Source organism: Acartia tonsa, chromosome 4 (assembly GCF_053477335.1).
Source record: "Acartia tonsa isolate MP-2025a chromosome 4, ASM5347733v1, whole genome shotgun sequence".
Classification (NCBI taxonomy): Eukaryota; Metazoa; Arthropoda; class Copepoda; order Calanoida; family Acartiidae; genus Acartia; species Acartia tonsa.
In genome coordinates this window covers 55334932-55359978 of record NC_137263.1, presented here as the reverse complement: position 1 = coordinate 55359978, position 25047 = coordinate 55334932, and the positions used below count along the sequence as shown (strand labels likewise).

The window sequence follows — 25047 nt, the reverse complement described above, 5'->3', positions numbered from 1 at the left end:
AAAGAAAAAACATAGAATTAATAATTTCAATAAAATATACAATTTTCGTCATGCAAAGATTTTAATATCAGAGGCCCATAAAAAGCCACTAAAACTAATTAAGGAAAGCAGGAACCTAAATCTGGATACATCCCACTGAAAAAAATGTAGTACTAAATGAATCTAGGGAAAGAGAAGCAAGACTGGAGGCCCAAAGACTGATGGAGGCCAGCAGAAACAAGGCAGCTCTGGACAGAGCACTGGCTCCACCTTACAGGCCAAAAGGAAAGCGTCCGGTTTTCAGGTACTGTTATTTTAATCTCAAGCAATCATTAAGACAGAGATAGGTCAATTAACCTTCCCCTAAATAAAAAAGTTACATTAGTGAGCAAGAAATATTTTTCTTATTTTCTTTTTACTCGATTTAAACTAATTTTATTTTATATGTTATGTAATAGTTATTTAGCGCATCGTATTATAGACAGCTTTCTGCGGATATCAAAATGAAAAATTGAAAGATTTACAAAACTTTTGTCATTTTTATGATTTTTATTATATTATTTGTAAAAAAATGTCTGCAATACTATATAAAACATGATTTTTTAGTATGGTTTAGAACCGGTTCTAATCCAGCGGATATTACTCGGTGTCGAAGCCATATTGGAAAAACAATACTTATCCATGCTAACATCACTTACAATCAATACATTTTCAGATCCCGACTTCCCGGAAAATCAGAAAGAACATCTGATTAGATCTGATAAACAAATCATTCTTCACCTACAACTATATTTTAATTGAACTATGCTCAAATTTATTACCAAACACTTCGATGGTATTGTGATATGTCATGTAAGAAATGTGTGTATGTAATGTATTTTCAAATAAACCATTTTCATATTATGTATTTAGTTATTTATTTATATCATATTGATTTTTACAAAATTACACATCCTCCATTTTGATTGTTTGACTACTGTGTACACAAATAATTTCAGGGTCAGTTGAAACATCAACTGGGATAAAAAATTCATCATCTCTTAAACTTTCAGGAGATCCATAAGTTTCTATTTGATCACAAGGTTTATTCCCACTATGTAACACAACTCTGCTCTCATCTGAAATAATTAGTTGCTGCTCTAAAGCCATTTTATCCTTTTGATCAACAGTATCACTGATTTTGCCACTTTCAGGAGAATCCATTTTTGTACTTTGTGATTTTATAACTTCATTGTCAATATTCAAATTTTGATGTTCTACTGGCGTTTGACTGTGTACTTGATAGTTGAATGGTTGATCAGAGAGTTGGCTTGTTGAAGGCGTTACTGGCATTTCTATGATAATATCTTGAGGAGAGGAATATTTTCTGTCTCCGAGCCTAAAAAAATAAATCATTAATTAGAGCACAAGAGACAAGCTTTGGGCGAAAAAAAAGAGTTTTAAAGATTTTTTTTAGGGGGGTGGTTATATTATGTACATTATAAAAAACCTTTTTGGGTATGGCAACCCAAACTTTGTTTGGAGGTTGGGTGAACAACTGTGTGATTTTTAATACAAAAAACAAGCTGCTACTCTCCTTGACAATGACGATGGACAAAAAGTTATTGAGCCTAAAACTCTAATAAAGCTTGTCTGAAAATAAAAAAATATCGTATAAGCCTTGTTCATTAGAAATATTGGATCTACTGCAGTTCACGGTAAAATATTGCTGGTAACGAATATTGCTAAAAATTTATAAATTTTAAAGGCTGCTAGCTGCCAAACGGCTGAACGTACAGATCATACCCGCACACCATTTTAAGCGGCATAAGAAGGCCTACCAATAATCTGGAATAGCCATTAATCAATAATGCATAATTATCTCGCAGTGCAGAGAAATGCGCGAAAAAGACCTATTTTACGCGGTTTTTCTTCAGTGAAGCTTTCCCTGTGCATAATTGGATCTTGGCTATTCCAGATTATTTGTAGGCCTTCTTATGCCGCTTAAAATGGTGTGCGGGTATGATCTGTACGCTCAGCCGTTTGGCAGCTAGCAGCCTTTAAAATTTATAAATTTTTAGCAATATTCGTTACCAGCAATATTTTACCGTGAACTGCAGTAAATCCGAAATATTGAAACATGCAAATAAAATCAATTTTAAAAATACATAGACTTATGCTTAATGCACTTTACCAATTCGTATCAAAATATTGTGACATCTTTAAAGCTTAAAAGAACATATTTTGCATTTCCAAAAATGAATGAATAACATTAACCAATATATTAGTGTACACACGTATTAAACTTTTTGTGTATTGTATATATGTATATGTTAAGCAATTTATAAAGTTTACCCAAGCCTCTACAAATATGGCCTCAACCCAAACCAAATAAAGGCATTTCATTCCATACATTGAAGAAAAGATTTATTAGTCAAATAAAAATTTGTATTGCCTACTTATAGGACTAATAAGCTTTCATTGTTTAAATCAATATAATAATTAATCTATTGTTCTATTTCAAGTAAAAAGAATGATTTAGAAGTTTTTAAAGTAATAGTAAGCCTTTTTTAAAATAAATCTTATTAAAATGAAATTTGTAACCTTATATTTTATTAACTGAATTCTCATAAGTTTAATTAATGCTTGTTATAAGTCATATCGAATAACAAACATGCTGAAATTAATGATTCTAAAGTGGTAGAGTCATTAATTATGCATTTTAAATATGTAATATTTGTTAGAATATTATGCATTAAAGCCAAGGACGAAGGAGAATTTGGGCTGTTATTTATTACACTAGTCCCCAAAGTTTTAAATTAAAGTTTTCTCATTTGTTGGCTTAACAACTTTGGGGACTTTTTTTTGAATTTATAATGGTTAGTTCATTAAGGCAAATGTCCAAAAGATTCAACCACTTATTATAATCCACAGAGGGGTTAATCCTGTGTATTCTCATTGGGGATGCATGTACATGATTTTATCGGACAATGTCCTATCCCTTTACATAACTGCATTAAAGCAGTATTATTATGACTTCCATTAAATTAAAAATATATAAGTATTTTAAAAGAAGCAGCTTATAAAAAAATGACGTCATACAGTACAAATGACCAATGATAGACCAGTATACATTTGAATTGGTCAATAGTAAAATGTATACTGGCCTCACATTGGTCATTTGTGTTGTATGACGTCATTTTTATTAGGCACTATAAGTTGCTTCTTCTAAAAATTGTTAAATAACAAATTACCATAAAGTCATACAAATTTCTATTCCAGTTGCGTTTGTCCTGTTTTACATTTTTTTTACGAAATATTTGCTATTACTAAACGTCATAGCTATAAATATATTTTTATTTACCTTTTATTATCTATTGGGCTAGGAGGAGCCTCTATAACTTCAGTAATGCCAGTCCAATTATGTTTATGTTGTCTGCTGCTGCCAGCACTACAACATGGCACACTAAGCTCATGCCATTGGCCGCCTCCTGTAGAGATACCCTCGTCCCATTGGTTGGGATCATAATTTTCATGGTGGTTGTCGGATAATTGTCGTCTTCTTTCAAAACAAGATGAAGCGGATACCCTGGAAAAATATATTTTTGGTTTTCAGAATGGATTAGAAACCAACTGATAAACGATTGATTAGAAGTGGTTCTTATAATTTTAAAGCATTTATGGCACTGTATTACAGACAATTAGAATATTAGAATAAGATACATAAAATAATACAAAACTTAATCTTAATCTTATCTTTTTTATTTTCATATCCGCGGAACGCTGTCTATAATACCACACGATAAATAACTAATAAAAACTTAATAATTTTTCTTTTAAATATGATTAGGAATGATTTTTTTAAATGGCTTATGCAATGTCTTAGCCTCTGTCAGATGTCTAGGTGCTTTAGCTGCGAATATGAGTTATTGAAAATGAAGATAGATTCCGTCTCGGCTGCAGAATTATATAGTTGGCAGAAGCAGCCAACCAATGTTTCGCGGCTACACTTTGCCTATCAAACAATTTAGCATATAGCTGTAATTAAGTACAGCAAGCTAAAAGTTTGCGGCTAAAAATCAATATCAATAAACAAACAATGGAAATCGATGTTTTTTAGTATGTATATTTTCTTTCAATTTTCCTTCATATGGCAATAAAAAACTTGTTTAATCATCATGCAACCCAATTAATAAACATTTTAAGTTTCCATCAAGTCAGGCAGGCTGGTTTAATGAACGTTAAATCTCTTATTTAAGACTTTGCCTTGAGACTTTAAAGTTTAGTTTAAATGATAGAAAATTTTCAAAAGAAAACACTTACAATTTACTGTTGTTTAGTGCACGAACCCGTTAAATTGTATTTCATTAATATTATTATATTAAGTATAAGCTAAACTAAAATGGCAAAAAAAGGTTAAAGTTTTTTTAAACATAAAATTAGGTTTTTAATATTTTAAAGGAATCCTGTAAGAAATACACTAATCTAACAAAACTGCCACAAGTAGACCCAATACCCCAAATTTGAAGCCTTCAGCTTCAATAACAAAAAACTTATACGCATTCCAAATTAACATTTTAGATACATGAAAATTTTGAAAGTTTTCTATTGCTCATGATATAAATTTCGATATTAATTACGTCGGCTAGAAGCAAAATTATGAGCTTATTTTTAGAAATTTTAGAATGAATCTAACTGATTACATTTTTACAATAAAAAGGCTTAAAATTTGGGGTCTATTAGTGGTAGTCTTTCAGATGTTAGATCGGTGTATTTCATGCAGGATTTCTTTAAAATTGTAAAACAAACCTTTACCTTTTTGCCAGAGCCTTACAGTACAGGTATGGATTAAGGCTGTATAGAGGACAATCTGCTGATCCAAAACACACACAGATTACCAAAATCAACACTAGATAAAGAATAGTTAATTATCGCATCGTATTATGGACACTGGACAGCCCTTTGCGGATATTAAGATTATAAATTATAAGATTAAAAACATGGTTATTAACACAACTGGTAATAATTCTATGATTTTTATTTAAATATTTGTCGAAAATTGTCTGTAATTCGATGCTATAAATGATTTTTCAGTATGGCTGTAAACCTGTTCTATTCCTGCGGAATTTAATATGTTTCGAGGCTATAATGGAAGAAATTTCAATCAGTTATTTACTTATGTGGCAAACTGTCTAAAGTCATATATAAGCAAAAAACTATATGTTATGGGAAGCTCTTTATAGTACCTATAAAAAGGGGTATAAAATTAAAAGTTTTTGACCTATTAGCATCCCGAATGACGTCATATTATAAGAATAGTCCTAATTCTAATATGGTGACATTCGGGATTTTTCGGACAAATATTTTTTAAATTATCCCCTTTTTTAAAAGCACTATTTAGAGCTTCATGTTATAAACAACCAACCCTTTAAATGCATGAATTTTATCTGGAATTTATTATGATCAAGCCAACTAAAATTGTAAGTTCTACACTTATTTTAAATTGAAAAGCAGCAAAATATAAGTTTAAAAAGTAATAATAATTGTATGTCAATTTATTATGTCAATAAAAAAAGTTTCTTGTTTTTTTAGATTAGGAATTTTCCTAAAAGAAAGAAAATCTTGAAATACCTAGAAAGAGAACTCCTCCAAAGTTAACAACATAAATGGCAATTGTAAAATTTTCAGGTACCCAGCTCCAAAGTCTAAACAAACAACATACATGGGTTAAAAACAAATGAATCCTCAATTCTAGTCATATATAAACTGGAAAAGTTTTTTAATCCAAGGAATATTTACTAGATTGTCAGAAAATTTGTAACTTTCCTCTTATAGAAATCCTGTCTCTAAAATTGCAATAAATAACAAAATTTTAATGTCAAAGTCTATTTGATGATTGTTTTATTATTATAATTAAATGCTAATTATAAGATTAAATCTGAGTATATTTAAAAGTTTCAATAGACAATAATCTAAAGAATAATAAATAGTTACTTATTACCAGAGATCCTAAGGAACAAGTCAATGGATGATCAATTATGTTAAATAAATTTGATTTTTTTGTGTTGATTAGAACTATTGGCTGAAACGTTTGGTCACTCCTTGAATCTACCAATCAAGATTTAATAAAAGTGTCCAAAGTTTTCAAGCAAACCAATAGGAAAAGTTTTATTGAAAACGTTGGATACTAGTGCAAGTAGCAGTCCAATGTCACCTCCCTTTTTTTATTACAATTTTCTCTTATATCAAAAGCTTTAATAAAGTCAAAGTTACATAAATAATATTGGACATTAAATGAATAATTAATCAAAAAGAAATAATTTATCACATACTATGACAAAGAAAATGCACTTAGTGACAATTTTAATTACCCAGGGACCTAAAGGGATAAGACAATGGCCGATAAATTCATGTAAATCCTCAATAATGATACAAAAAATTACCCCTTCTGTAGATTACAATAGTAGTTGAAATGTTTGGACACTCAACTTAACAAACCAAATAAATATAAATCCCCAAAGTTGGTAATCCAACGAATAAGAAAACGTTATTGAATGTAATAAACAGCCAAATATAACCTCCCTCTCTGTAAGTAACATTTAATTTAAAAACCAGAATCAGATATTCCATGATGTAATTCTTATCTCATATCGTCAGGAATTTAGAACATTCTACAAGTTGAAAATTGATAAGAAAAACCATAGATTTAAATAAAGAATAATTTTGGCTTAATGGCAGGGATCTAAAGATATAAGACAATGGCCGATAAATTGTTGTACATCCTCAATGATGATAAACAAAATTAACCCGTCTATAGAAAACGTTAATAAAAAAATTTGAGGACTAGTGTTGTAAACAGCCTAATGTCCCCTCCCTCCCTGGCTTACCTTATTCTCCATTCCACTACTTCATCGTCATTATTGTGATCAAAGTTGAAGTCTAGAATGTGACCACCATGTCCATATCTAAATATTTAATATTAAAACTTTAATTGTTATCCTACTTTTTGGACCTTGATCAGTTGGAGGCCCCTACTTCTATTATCTCAGCTGCTGTTAGAGCTAGAGGGCTAAAAAATAACCTGTCCCATCTTTTAAAAAGAATTTCCGACTATCAGTCAAATTCATGCTTCCTTTACCATTTTATTTAACAACCTTTGTTTTTTGGTCCTTTTTTATTAAAAATGTTAAACGGTTGTATTTTTACGGATTGAAGCCTACAAATTATTCAAGCCTAGACACAGACACACAAACATCCTAATACTTTGGCAGATGGATATCCAATTGCAGCAGACAACGTCTGTATATTATTTTTTTAAACTTTGAGCCATAAACAATAAAATTAACAAGGATGACAACATCCATAAAAGCGAAGCACTGAAACGATAGGGACTTTAACACTTATATAGTATCAGAACTGAATAATCAGAATTTAATCGGAGCAAAATTGTAAGTGAATTTGTTTAAAAAACTGCTTGATACAGGATAATGTTTATGGACATACTTACATTTTAGGACTTGATTATAGAATTGCTTTGCTTATAACATTATACTTCGTTGTCCCAGGAATCAACATACCAAAAATCAGATCAATCGGATGATTAGATCATATAAAAGTTTGTTGTTAAAAAAGTAAAAAAATCAACATGTTAAAAATGGACGTACGGACATTCTTGTCATGATCATAGAGTTGCTACGCTTTCTAAATCATACCTAACTACTTAAGGAATCACCATGCAAAGTTTTAAATCGATAGAACAATTCTAACATGCCTAAATTAACGAAAAAAGACTGTTTTTGACGGACGTACGGACGGACGAACCGACCCTAATTATAGAAAAGCTTCGCTTTTAACATCTTATGCAAAATTTATACATTGGAACATACACACAATCTATTATTTTGGTGATGATTGCTTTAAAAAACACAAGCAGTTGCGCCCCTAGCATCTAGGGGCTTGTATTCGAGGTTATATGAAAAGGGCAGGAAAAATAACCTAAAACCATCCCATGAACTATTAGAAGCTAAAATGAAGAACTTAATCGGTTTAAGTAGTAAATTTGAAATTTTAAGCTACAGACAGAAAACTCATACTACTTTATATCTTTAACAAATGCATGAAACAAGATAAGCTTACCTTAAAAGTGGTTTCATTTTTAAAATTTCATTGTTTTCCATATAATAAAAGAATCTGAAAATAATTCAAAAATGTATAGAAACGGCAATAGCTTCTCAAAACAACCCAGCTTTTAGTTTTATTGGCTGTGTATTGTGTAACTTTTTATTTACATCTAATTATGCTTTAGAAAAGAACTTTGTATTTTATATTATAGAAATGGATATAGAATATACGAGGATATTATGACAGGGGAAAAGTTGTCCTAAATTTAGGTTGCTACCATGATCATTACTTATTTGTCAGTTTGTTCATCCAGTAGGAGGGGAGGGAGTAAATGGGATCGTTATTTTAGCCAGCTTCAAATTCCATTTTATTAGAGTACATGCTAATCTGGTGTAAGATCCAAGAAATAATAAATCCATTATTATAAAACCAATGTAAACTCATTCCAGTTCAATAATTTACTTTAAAAATTCCTTTTCAGGCACTTTACAAAAAAAATCATTTATTTTAAGCGTGTTTTTTTTCATATTATAAATATAAATACATAAAAATACTTTAAAGTAATTACACCAATAAGTGTTAAAAATAACTATTTTCACACAAAAGAAAAACAAGGATTATTATGTTCATCGTAAGCAGTGCAGCAATAGCAGTGAAAATCAATTTAGATGGATAACAGGGGAGTAGATGAAGCAGAGAAAGGGGATAAAGGAAAGAGGATTGTAGTTAGTCGTCGTGACGCTTTAGTATCTAATTCCTATATGTGCATACAAGCAGTTATGCCCCTAGATCCTCCTAATGGGGGGGGGGGGGCGGGAAGTCAACTCCCTCCAATTTTAATTTTAGTTTTACAAAAAATGTAAAAAAATTGGGATGGAAAAAATTTTCTCGGGGCGATTTCTCTCTTTTTAATCCTCTGCTGGACCTACAGAAGGAGAACCATATCAGTTCAGCTAGTAGCAAGACCCTTCGGAACGGTGAGACAGACAATAGGATTCACACAGATATCCTGTTACTTTTTTATAAGGATATAAATTTCTATTACTAACGAATGGTTTGGCGGATAAACAGACAAACACTAATTATAGAAGAGCTCTAATAAAAAATACAAAAGTACATGACGTAACGTGTGTCTGCTTATAAACGTGCTCATCGATAAAAACACTTTATCAAAGTACAAAAACACATAAGCCCAATTCACAGAAAAAAAAACTTTTAAACCATATGCATATAAAAACAAGGATGACAACATCCATAAAGGGAAGCACTGAAACGGTAAGACAAACGGACATTAACACTTGTATAGTGTCAGAACTGAATAATCATAATATAAATGTTTAATAGTCAAAGCAAAACTGTAAGTAAATTTGTTGAAAAACTGCTTGATATAGGATAATGTTTATGGACATACTTACATTTTCAGGACTTGATTATAGAGTTGCATCGCTTATTACATTACACTTTGTTGTCACAGGAATCAATATACCAAAAATCAGAATAATCCTATGATTAGATCACATAAAAATTTGTTGTTAAAAAAGTGATAAAAATCAACATGTTTAAAATGGACGTACGGACATTTTGGTAATGATTATAGAGTTGCTAAGCTTTCTAAATCGTACCTAACTACTAAAGGAATCACCATGCAAAATTTGAAACAGATAGGACAATTTTAACATGCCTAAATTAACGAAAAAAGCTATCCGTTACGGACGTACGGACGGACCGACCCTTAATAATAGAAAAGCTTCGCTTTTAAAAATGTAAAATTTACTATAGAGATAAGGGACATTGGGCTGTATATTACACAAATCCCCAAAGTTTTATAATTACGTTATCTCAATCTTATCTTTGGCTCAACAACTTTGGGGACCTGTTGAAATTTGATTGGTTGGTTTATTTAGTTGAGTGTCCAAACGTTACCCTTTCAATCAACAATTGTAATCTATAGAATGGGTAATTTTGTGTATCATATTTAGGAATGTACATCAATTTATCGGATATTGCCTTATCCCTTTAGATCCCAATTTGACTTCCTTTTCAGAACTAGTCTCATTGTGGCGATGCGACAAAAATTTCAATAATTTATGTGTCGATTATACCGCTTTAATAAAAGTAGTCATATTTTTTCTATACATAATGAAAAATAAAATTAATACATACAAGAATGACAACATCCATAAAAGCGAAGCTCTGAAACGGTAGGACAAACGAACATCAACATTAATAGAGTGTCATAACTGAAAAATCAGAACATAAATGTATGAATGACGAATCAAAATTGTAAGTAAATTTGTTGAAAAACTCCTTAAATACAGTATAATGTTTAAGGACATACTTACGTTTTAAGGACTTTATTATAGAGATGCTTCGCTTATAACATTGTACTTTGTTGTCCTGGGAATCAGTATTCCAAAAATCAGATCAATCGGATAATTTTATTACATAAAAATTTGTTGTTAAAAAAGTAAAAAAATCAACATGTTAAAATTGGACGTACGGACATTCTGATAGCGAATATAGAGTTGCTACGCTTTCTAAATCGTACCTAACTACTAAAGGAATCACCATGCAAAGTTTGAAATCTATATGACAGTTATAAAATGCCTAAATTAACGAAAAAAGCTATCCGTTACGGACGTACGGACGGACTGACCCTAATTATAGAAAAGCTTCGCTTTTAAAAACAACGATTATACACAATACAGTTATTCTACTTTCTATATAGTACATAGTTACAGGAATCATCATTTTATCCGCTATGGAGCTATCTGTTTCAGACGTACGGACTGGCAGACGGACAGACATTTCAAATTATACAGTAGTTCTCTAAATATATATTTTTTTAGATATCATTGTCAAGTTTATGCTCAGTATTTTAAAACTTTAAAAATACCCACAAAGAGAGATAGTTAATATTTGTACGATTTTAAAATTATTTTTAAATTCAAAAAAACAGAAAACAATCTTATGTTTATTCCTACAACAATTTTTACAAAGCAAATTATAGACATTTTTTTATAAATCAAGAGTGTGCAGAATAAAGTGCAAAAATAAAAGAGGGTTGATGCACCCCCACTGAAATTTGCCTACACCCCTAAATTGCAACCCCATACACCCCTCTCCTTCGATGTTGGTTTAAGGGAGATGTCAAATTTCTGGTTGCGCTTTGTGCACCCCCTTGGCAAAAGACTTTGCACGCCACTGTTTTATTTACTTTTTAATCATATATAAAGAGTTCTTCTGCTATTTTCTGTAGTTCAACATCAGATTGCAAGATGAGATCATTGGTTTTATTTGGTAATTATCCTAATTCTTCTTTTCTCTGTTATTTTAATTAATATCCCCGGATTAGTTTATCTTATTTGTTGGCTTTTAATCTTTTAAATATGAGTGATTGATTTTTAATTTTTTCTAGCAGTATTTAAATTTTATAATTTGAAATTAAAATCTACAGAAGCATTAAATATATGTAATTTACTTTGTCCGTCGGTCTGTCATTCTTGCTACAAAATATGATTATTACTAGTTGGCATCTTTGTTTACTATTTTAACATTTAACACTTAAATTCTTTTATTTTTAGGAGTATTGTGCGTGGCTGCTGTGAAAGCTGGGAACATTATTCCTGTGTATGGGGAGCAGTATATCCGCCCTGGGCTCAAGTACCCTTATGAGACTATTGCCTCCTCCTACTACCCATATCCTGGTTACTATCCCTATGGAGTGCAGCAGCCCCTGGCAGGTGTTCCCGTTGCTCCCACTGGAGTTGCTCCCGTAGCACCTGCTGCAATCACTGGTCCTGCTGGTCCTATGGCTGCTGGAGCTCCAGGTGGATCTGTCATCTTTACTGGAACAGGTTTATTTATTAAACTTTCTTAGTAAGAAAGCTACTTAATATAATTCACTTTGTCTGTCTGTCCGTAACGCTATTGCAGAAATCTCCATATAGCTTTTGGGATGGTTTTGGGTTAGTGATCCCCAAGGGTGCCGGCAATAGTACATAGAATTAAGAAAATTAATTCACCATAAAACAAAGAAATTATTACAATTTTTTAGATGAACCCAATGAGAGAGGGGACATTTAACTGTAAACGAATAGGCACGCTTTTCCTCAACTGTTTAGCGGATTTAAAACCGACACGCAACAAGCGGCCAATGGATCCTATAAATAGACACATTTGCTGAATCAAAACTGGTTTTACCTAAATTGTATCTGTTCCTTCTTCGCGATTATAGAATTTCAAAGATTTTAACAAATAATGTGTGATGATTTGACTTTAAAATGGCCTTTGATGTAAAATATAGACGCTGTATATTATCATTAACACATGAAAGCAGTAGTTGTTTTAAAAACCTTTTTTTGTAGATTAATTATAACTTATAAAATTGTCGACGGGGGTACCTTCTGGCTTTAATTAATGCTTGTTTTTCTTCAAATTACCTTGAAATTTTAAACTTAGGAAGTAAAAACAGTAATAAAAATAAACATATCATTTAACTAAAAATACTGGCACAATTGATTTACAACATATACTTTTTTTTTTAAAATTGAAGCTTTTCTACAATTGGGGTCGGTTAGTCTGTCCGTCCGTTAGTAACAGTTGCAAGGTTATTCCTGTACTAATTAGGTACGGTTTAGAAAGCGTATCAATTCTATAATCATTACCAGAATGTCCATACGCCCATTTTTAATATGTTGATTTTAACTTTTTTAACAACAAATTTTTATGTGTAAAAATTATCTAATTGATCTGATTTTTGGAATACTGATTCCTAGGACAACAAAGTTCAATGTTTAAAGCAAAGCATCTTTATAATCAAGTCCTAAAATGTAATTATGTCCGACTTTTATAACTTTATATTCTGATTATTCACTTCTTAAACTGCACAATGTGATGTCAGTTTGTCCTAGGGTTTCATAGCTTCGCTTTTATAGATGTTGTCATCCTTGTTTATATAGAAACAATTAGCATTGACACTCGAATTTTGTATGTAAAAAAGGCACGATTGTATAAAGTTATCAACCACATAAACAATAGATTGTTGAAGACATTAGGCCTTTAATTGATTATATCAAAGGACTGTTATTAATAAGTATACCTAGTCAAATTAGTTAACAACTTAATAGTTCATTATACATTAAATAACAAGGATGACAATTTCCATAAAAGTGAATCTATGAAAGAGTAGGACAAAAAAACATTAACAATTGTAGAGTGTCATAACTGAATAAGCAAATATACATGTATAAGTCTAAAAAAATGTAAGTAAATTTGTTGCAAAATATAGGATACTGTTTATGGACATTCCTACATTTTTGATATGCTTTGTTTATAACATTCTACCTTTTGTAGTAGGAATATAAAAAATGTTTTAAATCAACTTTTTGTAAATAGACAACGATTGTAGAATTGCTATGCTTTCTAAATCGTACCTTACTATTACTACAGAAATAACCAACCATGCCAAGTATAAAATCAATAGGACAATTATAAAATGCCTAAATTAACGATAAGGTTCATCCTTTATGGACAGACAGACGAACAATAAATACAAAAAACCTTTACATCTCATTTCTGCTGCTTGATTTTAAAAGAAATTAAAATCAAGCAGCAGAAATGAGATGTAAAGGTTTTCTAATCTAACCTAATGACTAACCTTTATTAGTTTGTTAACGTAAAATCCTGCATTATTAAAGATACTTGTTGTATGTATATGCTTCTATCCTTTATTCTTTATCTTAAAAGAGTCTTGTTTAAAAAAATATAATTATAGATCAACAAGGACCAAAATCTTTGACCTATTTAGATTATGATCACATTTTGAAAAAGGTTTTGCCATGTCTTAAATAAGATACAAAATTAAATAATAATTGTTTTCAATTGCTAAATAATCTTAAATACACAAGACAATAATTTGGTGATTAATTAAGATATACTAGCTCAATATAAAAAATAGCGATTGTGCCCCTGCATCTAGTTGATCTGTTTTCTAAGGGGTAAGGCATAAAATCATTCAAAGACTTAAAATCTAAAATTCAATAGCTTGAACCCATCCTGGGACCTATGTATGTGAAGCTTTAATAAAGTGTAGAATTTAATCAGCTATCGAAATCTTAAGCTACAGACATATCAGTACATATCAGATGATCATTATAACATTTTTGCCATTTTAATTTTTAATTCAATTTATATAAAATTTTAAAAGTTTAAAATTTAAGTATATTTTTTTTAAATAATGTCTTTAAAGAAACCTTTTGCGTCATATATTAACCTACTTACTTTTTAAAAGCAAAGCTTTTCTATAATTATTAAATGCGAAACTTTTCTATATAGATAGTTTTTTTTCGTTAATTTAGGCATGTTAGAATTGTCCTATCGATTTCAAACTTTGCATGGTCATTCCTTTAGTAGTTTGGTACGATTTAGAAAGCGTTGCAACTCTATAATCATTACCATAATGGTCGTACGTTCATTTAAAACATGTTGATAACTTAACAACTTTTTTAACAACAAATTTTTATGTGATCTAATTATCCGTTTGATCTGATTATTGGTATATAGATTCCTGGGACAACAAAGTACAATATTATAAGCGAAGCAACTCTATAATCAAGTCCTAAAAATGTAAGTATGTCCATAAACATTATCCTGTATCAAGCAGTTTTTTTTAACAAATTTACTTACAATTTTGCTTCGACTCTTGTACTTTTATATTCTGATTATTGAGTTCTGACACTATACAAGTGTTAATGTCCGTTTGTCCTACCGTTTCATTGCTTCGCTTTTATGGATGTTGTCATCCTTGTTCATTATATCAATTATATTATCCATATAAAATTCAAAATGGTTTAGAACAGAAATATTTACTTTTGTGTAATAAACGGCAAAGTATCTAAACAATTAGAATTAATATATAAAAAGTACTTTTGATATGACTTTTTATATCACTAATAATGCATAAAATAACCATTGTTATAAACAGGGTTCGGAAGCCGCGCTTCAGCCGCACATAAGCCTCAGTTTTAAACCTGCTTGTGAGCAGAAAAAGAAATTTCAGAAAGAAGGATTGTCTGCTAAAGAGCAGTTTTATACATCCAGCTGAATTTTATAGCGATAAAATGAAGATTTCACTAAGGCTTACACGCGGCTTACGCGCGGCTAACGAACCCTGGTTATAAATCCTAGATATGCAGTGTTGAATTGTCTATAGAAATATTGTTTTAAAACCTCAACAAATATGACAAACTTATATTAATAAGCCATGAACATTAAGATTAAATGCTATTTTAAAGTCAAACCATCGCACATTTTTGGTTAAAATCTTTGAAATTCTATAATCCTGAAGAAGGAACAGATACAATTTAGGTAAAACCAGTTTTGATTCAGCAAATATGGCTATTTATAGGATCCATTGACCGCTTGTTGCGTGTTGTTTTTAAATCCGCTAAACTGTTGAGGAATAGTGTGTAGGGGCTTTGCCCGAAGAGTTGATTGTTTTTTTTTTTTTTTGGGGGGGGGGTTGTCTCAACCCCCAAGCAAATAGTCTAAAACCACCACAGGACCAGTAGGTATAATCCCTGAAGAGTAGAAACGGACAGACAGACGGACGGATAGACATCAAGCTACTTTGTATTATAGATAGTTTGAATCTTAATTGAGCCTAAATAATTAGAATAATTTGGGATGTACAAATCTGTATATCTGTCATTCTTAATCTCTTAAATTCTAAATTTTTGACTCAATGCCCACTATCCCTTTTTCTTAAATTTAAACCTGTAGGGCCCCTATAATGTTCCGTTTAATTTTATATATTTAATATAAAATGCACAAATATTTTCTAAATTTTTATTACTTTTGTTGGTTAATTAAAAATTTTATTTTGTTAAAGTTTTTGATAATCTAAAATACAAAAGTGAATATTCAGGTGATGTAACTGCAGCTGGAACTGGTCTTGGATTCTTTGCTGGCGAGGGAGAGGTGGACTTTGCTGGAGCTTTCCCTGCTGGTGTTTTCATGGGTCGAGGACAGGCACAGTTCAATGGAGACGGACAAATCCAGGTATAAATATTTTAACTAAAATTAAAATTTTAAATTTTATAACCACTTTATCTTTATTGAATTAGAAGCTTAGGATACTTTAAAATTTGTATTGGTTGGTTCCAATTAAAGTACTTTTCATCATCTATAATACAAAGTAGAACGATGTCTGTCTGTCTGTCTGTCCGTCTGAAGCTTAAGATCTCAGTAACCGCTGAACCGATTGGGGTTTACTTTTCAGGGATTATACCTACTGGTCCTGTGATGGTTTTAAGCTATTTTCCTGGGGGGGTGGGACACCCCCAACCCCCGAAAAAACTAAAAAACCACCCCCCCCATTTTTTTTGTTTTTGTAGGAGATATCCTTGGTCTTTTTTTTTTGCAGGAGATTTCCTTGGTCCTTATTTTTTTTACGAATTTCACCTTAATTTTTATTATCTCTTGGGTCAAAGCCCTAGAGGCTAGGGGCGAAGCCGCTAGTCTTAAATATGGGGGTAGTAATCAATTTAATCATGTATTGTCTTATCCCCTGAGATCCCTGATATGAATTATTGGTAAGGTTGCCACAGTTCCGGGTGTTGGTGTGGTTGGTGGCTTCCAGAACTTTGTTGGCCAGGGTGGATTCCAGGGAGTTGGAGCCACAGCTGCCGTGGGAACTGGGGTTGTTAACGCCCAGGGAACTGGAGTTGCAGGACTTGTGGGCAATGGATTTGTTAACGTGAATGGAGTTGGTCAGACCAGAATCAATACCTTGAGAGGTGGTAGGATGTATGATGTACCAGCTGTATCTGCCTACACCTCTGTATATCCTACCTATGGCAACTCTGGCAATTATTATGGATACTCTACCTATGGTAGCCCCTACAATGGAGGATATTTGCCTAAGTCTTATGGAACCTACAGGCTCCTCCGTCCTGCTCCAGTTGCTGGAGTATCTGGAACTACCTATGCCCCTACCTATGGATATGGACCACAGTACAATCATTAAATTATGATGTTTGAACAAGTTTTATCTATTTTACAATTGTTTTAGCATAAAGGGAGAGGTCATTTTCTAGTAAATCCCGTAAAGGTGTGTGTTATAAGGCCTAAAAATAGTAGTAGAACGATAAGGTGCTCTATATATTTGTATTTCCTATTGAATAGAACAATAGGGAAGAAATTTTTTTTTTTTTTTTTGATAACCGTACCTGGAATATCTGAAATTTCTATCAAATGCTTTGTTTGGCTCAAACTGACACAAATAAAAAAAAATATAATTATAATAAATCAACCTGTAAAGAATGACTTCTTCCTTTGTTTAATGGTATAGATTGTTCTTAACCTTTACCTTGTACCTATAGAAAACATTATTATTATAATTATATTTTTTTTTAAATTTTTGTCAGTTTGAGCCAAACAAAGCGTTTGATAGAAATTTCGTATTTTTTTTAGATAATCCAGGTACGGTTATCAAAAAAAAAAAAAAAATTTCCCTATTGTTCTATTCAATAGGGAATACATATATCTAGAGCACCTTATCGTTCTACTACTATTTTTAGGCCTTATAACACACACCTTTACGGGATTTACTAGAAAATGACCTCTCCCTTTATGAAATATAACTAAAGTACATAATATATATTATTTTCTACTGCGGAGAGCTTTTTAAAAATATTGTCTGTCAGTCCGTATTTCGAAAGCTCTGAATATTATTTTAGATGGTATCTATTTCAAATTTGGTAGATTATTTCTATTCTATCATAAATTGTAATTTCGAATAAAACTTTTAAAATATAATTTATTCAATGTATTCTGTATATTTCTACATGAAATTATTATCCTTTTATGATATTTGAAATAATTATTTAAAGGTAATTATATAATTTATATAAACTATATTTAAAAGAAATTTGTATAATTTACTTCAAATTCGCACTATTTTTACCAAGACTTGTATTCTGTTTTAAGTTCTCACACCACTCAAGTGTTAATGTTCGTTTGTCCCACCAACTGATTTTAGAGCTTCCTTGTTAAAAGGATAAAAATAGGATTGGTATAGTTTTATTGCTGGCTAATAAATCCTTTGTACTTTCAATGAATTTGATAAATATTTTAAATCGTACCGAACTACTACAGGACCGACCCTAATTATAGAAAAGCTTAGCTTTTAAAAATATATTAGATTATTAAGGACATAATTTAATTTTAAGGCTTGATTATGATTATATCATGCTAAATACATTATGTCTAATCGTTACATGAACCACCATACAAAATCAAGATAATAGAAATATTATTTCATGCAAAAAGTCGCTGTCAAAATTGCGAAAATCGTGTATGTTAATAATGACCGTACATAACTTTATGGTAATTATTAAAGAGTTGCTGTGCTATCTAAATTCTAACGTATTGTCAAAATAATCCTCATTCAAACTATTAACACGTTTTAAAAATTAACAATGAAAAATTAAGATAACACCGCATTTACATACATGGATATAAAGGGATAAGACTATTTCTGAAAAATTGATATACATCCAAAATAATGATTACTCCTTCTGTAGAATACAATCAGTGGTTGAAACGTTTGGACACTCAACTTATTAAACCAACCAATCAAATTCAATGAAAGTCCCCAAAGTTGTTAAGCCAAAGAACATTATAAAACTTTGGAGACTAGTGTAATAAACAGCCCTGATTAATAAAGCTATTAAATTATAGCTTTCTATGGGTACATTAAAATAGGTAATAAAACTAAAATGATGTTAAATAATATGTATGAATGGATATAGAAAATACCTGGATATTATGACAGGGGAAAAATTGTTAAATTTGCTTACTAATATGGACCTCATATGTTGGTATGTTTGTACATCCAGTAGGAGGGTAAAGGATGGGGTAAACGGGGTGGATGGTGGGTATCGTTATTTTAGCCCACTGCGAGTATCACTTTATTAGAGAACATGAAAATCAGGTGTAACAGCTAAGTAATAATATATCGATTATAATATGTAATACGTGCATAATGGTTGACAGGCGCTACTAAACTATTCTCAAACTTTCAGTAAAATAATTACTTCAGTTATGAGGGTGAAAAAATTGTTCACACTTAAGAAACAAAATTAAAATTATTCCTTCTCTAGGTTAAAATTATTGAATTTCATTGGTTGGTTCATTAAGTTGAGTGTCCAAACGTTTCAACCTTTAATTGTAATTTATAGAAGGGGTAATTTTATGTGTATTCTCAACCACCGCACTATCACACCAATATATAGAATCCAAAAATAAATTATAAATAAATAGAAAATACGTAATCATATATGTTTTACATTTTATGTATGTGTGGGTGGGTGTGTTGGTTTTGTGTGTGTGTGTGTGTGTGTGTGTATGTGTGTGTGTTCGTTTATGATTTAACAAACCAATATTTATTGATTGCTTAAATGGATGAACAATATACGTGAATATTATGACAGGGAGAAATACTCTTCGATTAAGGTTGCTATTTCTCTTGTCATTTGTTGGTCAGTTCGTTCATCTAGTACCATTACCATTTACCATTACCTAGTGAGGGCGGGATTCTCCTTCGATTTAAGTGATCATCTAGAGAATCAAGAGTATCATCCACGTGTAATGGGATGCGATACTCCACCCAAAGATATTAGGATAAGTATCACCCATCAGACAACCAACCCTTTGATTGCACGATCTTTGTCTGAGAAGTCCTAACTATGCATGGTAGAGAATTGCGCCTGTTTATGGACCAAGGCATTCCCCCTACTCTTACTATTTATGTCGCTCACCTGACATATCAGAAGAAGGAACCATTTTTAACGTCTTTAGTTTTGTCGCGGTGTCGACCCGAGTTTCGAACCTATCACCTCCCCGGCGACGAGAGAATTCGCTACGCGTTGAGCCACGATCGAGGGTAATCCAGTAACAGGGGATGGATAGGGGTCTCGTTATTTCAGCCAGCTTGAAGTATTACTTTATCAGATTACATGAAAATCTGGTGAAACATCCAAGTAATAATACATCAATTATTGCCTATTATAATACTTTGTACACTACTTCAGTTTTAAAAAAAGAATATTGACAAAATTATATTGTATTTAAACCAAAAAAGCAACTTACATATATAGACGAACCTCAAAAAATAAGTGTTCTTTTAAAAACCGTTATACTTTTTTGTACTTCTTAACGACCTAACGAAAGTATTCTTTTCTTTTTATAAATTTTAGTAGGTTGTGTGATTTTATCAATATTAATTTCAGGTTGCTACTAAGGTACATGTTTTTTCTTGTTAAAAACGAAGTTTTTCTACATTTATGGGTCATATCTACTGTTCATCGATGACGTATAGCTCTGTTAGGTAATTTTTACTTTTTAGGGTAATTATTACTCTGAAACCCAACAAAAAGAGTCTTGTATTAATGAGTTGTAATCAAGTGCTTCGCTTTTTTTAATGTTGTCATTCTTGTATCTAATTATAGGAGTGTGTAATACTACGAAATAATTATAAATCATACTGACAATTTTAAATCCAGGTCTTTACATTAAAAATTTATGTTAGTAATAACCAGTATTTTCCTGTATTCAAGCCTTATTTTCAGAGGCGATCTATCCGTTTGTCTGTCGGTCAGAATGATTACCTGACCAGCTTAAATTTAAATCATAGGCCTCGTTGTTCACCCGTTTTGAGTTCTAAAATCCTGTACTTAAAGTTAAAATTATAGGCATCTTTAGCATTTGTCTATGTTTTAAGGCACTCAACTTTTTATTTAAGACTATATCTCACATGGAGGGTGTCATACTTAACCTTCAAATAGCCTAGAACCTTTCCTAGATCGATGTATAGCTTCCTGAAAATTGTGGAACGATCGGCGCAACCGGACAACATCTACCTCATGTTATCTAGAACGCATAACCAAGTGTGGTTTCTTTTACAATTAATTGTGACTCATTTTAAATATTTTTCTTAGGATGGTGTTTTAGATTAATGTGGGGAATAACCAACCCATGCCAAACTATTTTATTTTTAACGGGAACCCAATATTAGTCATCTTACAGATTTTTTTGTTTGCGTAGCTACTCAATATCTCTAAGTCTGTCCGTACGTCTGTCTGTCCGTACTCACATGTGATTCATGTAGCTTTATTAATTATTAATTTCCCTGATTTTTAAATGATCATGAAATTATTTTTTATCTCTTTATGTATTTTCAAAAAGTTTACAATTGAATAAAATCACTCTTGTTTTTTTTTCATGCATTATTAAATAATTTCCATATATCTATATATAAATACTGTAACAAGTTTGACATAATCTGAGTGTGTGTCTTTTATGAAAATATGCATAGAAACAAGACATTCATTATAGCGAAGCTTCTATATAAATAATCACTCTTCGTCCGTAGAATTTTTAATTAGCCACACTCATCGTAAGCTGCAGCTGAAAAATCTTCATCCGTAGCTGCAATTTGGCTGCCGAGCTATTGTAAAGTACCATAGAAAGCAGGGCTCGACAGCCGCGCCTTATTATGTTCCAAATTTTTAAAAAGATAAAACAGTTTTAGACATCCAACTGAATTTTAAAGTTATAATGTGACTATTTCACTGAGGCTTATACGCGGCTGCTAGTCCTGAATAACAGTATTGCCTCCCATTTGACCTTTCTTCACACTGTATTCTTATTGGATTGTATTTATTAGATGTATGGCTGCGCTACTATGCAACACTTTATAATAAAATTTGTCATCCTTGTTAATTCACAGACAATGCAACAAAACAAATGGATGTACGTACAGACCAGGGGCGTGCCAGGGATCTTAAGGGATAAGACAATGGGCAATAAATACTTATTGTAAGTCAATTATTGGTTGAAAAGTATGAACATCACTAGATTTAAACCAAGCAATTAAATCTAATAAAAAGTACCCAAAGTTTTTAAGACAACGAATAATATAATATGGTTATTAAACTGTGGGTACCAGTGTGATTTACAGTCCAATGTTCCCTCCCTTCCTTGGTGTGTGCTCAGATATTTATGCAGACAATTTTTATGGGTTTTAATATCTAGAACAAAGATTTGATAATTAGATAGTGCAGTATTATTTAATTTTGCAATATTCCAGGTCGAGGGATCGTCAGACGCTATGAGGAAAATATTTCAACTTCATAAATTATCTGAAACTTTTGTTTAATAGTATGTCATTATTGTAAGCAACAAAGAAACTAATTCAAAGACAAAGTTATTTTTGATGTAACAAAGATTATTTTATAGAAAAGGGAGATACATTAATTTTAAACTTATTATTGACGGGTTTGAAAAAAAAACTACTTTGTATTGGAACATTAAATAGTTTTTTAGGATTTTCATTAAGCTTTATGTTAACTTCCAAATGCATTTAGGAATAAAGTAATAGTGATTTAAAGAAACATATTAACATATAAAGTTTTTGTTTTGGATATAGGATATAAGTGGATACAGAGGGAACTGTCATTAATTTAGCTTGCTAATAATAACCTCATTTTATTGTACTGTTATTTTAGCCAGCTGCTAGTTTACTTTATCAGAGTACATAAAAATCTGGTGCAACATCCAAGTAATGATAAATCGATTGTTTTGATAAATCCATGGAAGAAATATTTAGTTTGGGAACAAAACTAAAAAGTTTATGTGGGCACGCCTACCTTCAAAGGACGTTGTTATGATTTATTTTTATATTTTCTTGGTTCCCTTAAAATTACCCAGTGTAAAAATTTATATAACTAGAATCATAAATTAACTAGTGATTAACCTGAATTTTTAATTAAATATTCATTATTATTTCTTATTTTTAAAATATATCAATAAAATAGCTTTCCCAAAGCATAAATTAACACAAAAAAATATGTTTACTTTTAACAAAACCATTTGTTATCAAAGATATATTCTTCAGACAATCTAAAAAGGTGAAATTTCTCAAGTATTTGTTTAGACTCATTCATAAAAATGCGCATTCATTCATTCCCTGACCATGCGAAAGCGCGCCAATTATGAGCACGCGCCGTGCCGCGTCAACAAATCTACGTGCAGCCGTGCCGTACCCGTATGAAAGCAAACAATGCGCCACTCCTAATCATTTAAATCGCTACCATACTGGTCCGTTCGTTGGTCTGTCCGTTCCGTTTGAAATAATCATTTTTCCTTCCTCTTTTCCTAATTAAAGAGTTTAAAGTATTCAAGAGAGTATGTTTCACGATAGATTTCCTTAAAGTTCACATTTTCAAAATATTAAATGCATCATTTTCAAGAATGAAAAAAAAATAGAATATACAGCAAAATTACAAGGTTGACAACACCCATAAGGAACGAAGCACAAAAAATTCACACACGGACGGGCTTTTAGAATCATAGAGTACCTTCGCTTAAAAAAACTTAAACTAAAAGAACCTTTAAACGGGAAAAAGTCTAAATAGTCATAAATCTTTGAATTTTTAAACTTTAATTGAAAAAATTGTTATTTTTTAAAAAATGTAGGAAACCAAAAAATTCTACACATGATCAAAAAATTCTCAAGAAAGCCCAATACGTAACCATGCATTACCCCTTCCCTTTTTATTTCGTTTCCGTACGCCTTCTCGATTCCACCATAGGCCTACTTTAGGTTAGGCCCAGAGAAGGGACTACGCTTGGAACTTTGCGTTTCTTTTAACTTGACGTCTCGGTCTAAATACCAAGCCACAAAGTCTATAATATAAATGAGTCACTCATTTTAAAACTGTTTACTGTTTGGAAAAGAGCGCATGTTAAAATATGGTTCCTCCTAAATACTTCTGGATAATTTTGATTTTACTGTCATGGTTCTTTTTATGCAGCATTTTGACAAGTAAATAGTCAAAGCAGTATTTGCTAACTTTTTTAGTAAGCCTTAGCCGCCATATCATTCACAGCTGCAAACCAAACTTTGAAAATTATTAAAACTTAATCTTCAACCATAAAAGTCATTAAACATCTGCCTTTATTTACTTCGAATTGTATAAAACGGCCACTGATTATGAAGCAGCTTATAGTGCAGGATAAAAATGACGTCATACAGTACAAATGACCAATGATAGGCCAATATGTATTGTAATTGACTATCATTGGTCATTTATATCGTATGGCCTCATTTTTTATTAGGCACTAAAAGCTGCTTCCAGATAGTTTAATAAATTTTCATTTGCCCAGCAATTGCATTCTACCCGTCCCCTTTTAAACAACTATCAGCCGAGCCCTGATTCCAAGAAAAAAATAAAAGTTTGGCTTCAGAAAAGGAAAAAGGGCTTGATTCATTTTTTTTGGATACCAAAGTGGTGAATTTTCATCTTACTCACACAGCTTTATTTCATTCACTTTTTTCCCTTTACACGCTAAAGTCGTCCTTAAAATTACTTACAGAGACGTTATTGTTATTTTTTTCTGGTGCCTGCTTAATGTGAATAAAAAAAAGATTTAATATATTTTTTAAGACTATAAAATATTACATAATCAAGTGAAAAGAGAAGAGAGAAAGGAGATTGTTGCGTGATATAGACATTTTTTTTTCTGGTTGTATCCTTCAACATTGCAGGATTATTAAACATGTCTCAGTTAGTTGTTCAAACCAATCAAACAAGGTATTTAAATAATTATGTTAATTATGTATTAATGGATATATTATTACTTGGATGTTACACCAGAATTTAATGTTCTTTAATAAAGTGAAACTCACAGCGGGCTAAAACAACGATACCCTCCATCCCCTCCCCCATACTGGTTGAACCTAGACGACAATTTTTCCCCTGTCATAATATCCACGTATTCTATATCCATTTATGTATCAGCTTAAATTGCATTATAATTAGTTATTCAAATATGATAAATCAACATGAAATAGTTTGTAAATAGTTATTCCAAAAATGTACTACAGAATCATGTACTAACCAC

At 31.3% G+C, this 25047-nt stretch overlaps 3 protein-coding genes across 3 annotated transcripts in view; 2 read left to right on the top strand and 1 right to left on the bottom strand.

Moving 5' to 3' along the window:
* Positions 1-879: 879 nt before the first annotated feature.
* On the bottom strand, positions 880-4873 carry LOC145317829 (uncharacterized). Its single transcript, XM_080159103.1, has 3 exons — positions 4774-4873; positions 3323-3547; positions 880-1357 (listed from the first exon to the last, which is right to left on the bottom strand). The coding sequence occupies exon 3, from the start codon at positions 1309-1311 to the stop codon at positions 925-927; it is 387 nt and encodes a 128-aa protein (XP_080015229.1). The 5' UTR covers positions 1312-1357; positions 3323-3547; positions 4774-4873; the 3' UTR covers positions 880-924.
* Positions 4874-11079: 6206 nt separating this feature from the next.
* Positions 11080-17164, top strand: LOC145317827 (uncharacterized). Its single transcript, XM_080159101.1, has 4 exons — positions 11080-11379; positions 11664-11936; positions 16007-16140; positions 16679-17164. The coding sequence occupies exons 1-4, from the start codon at positions 11358-11360 to the stop codon at positions 17105-17107; spliced, it is 858 nt and encodes a 285-aa protein (XP_080015227.1). The 5' UTR covers positions 11080-11357; the 3' UTR covers positions 17108-17164.
* A 7311-nt stretch (positions 17165-24475) lies between these two features.
* LOC145317826 (plastin-2-like) overlaps positions 24476-25047 on the top strand; it is a 59931-nt gene continuing 59359 nt past the window's right edge. The window contains exon 1 of the mRNA XM_080159098.1: positions 24476-24737. Within this exon, the coding sequence (XP_080015224.1) occupies positions 24703-24737 (35 nt within the window). The 5' untranslated portion in view covers positions 24476-24702. The remainder of the gene's footprint in view (positions 24738-25047) is intronic.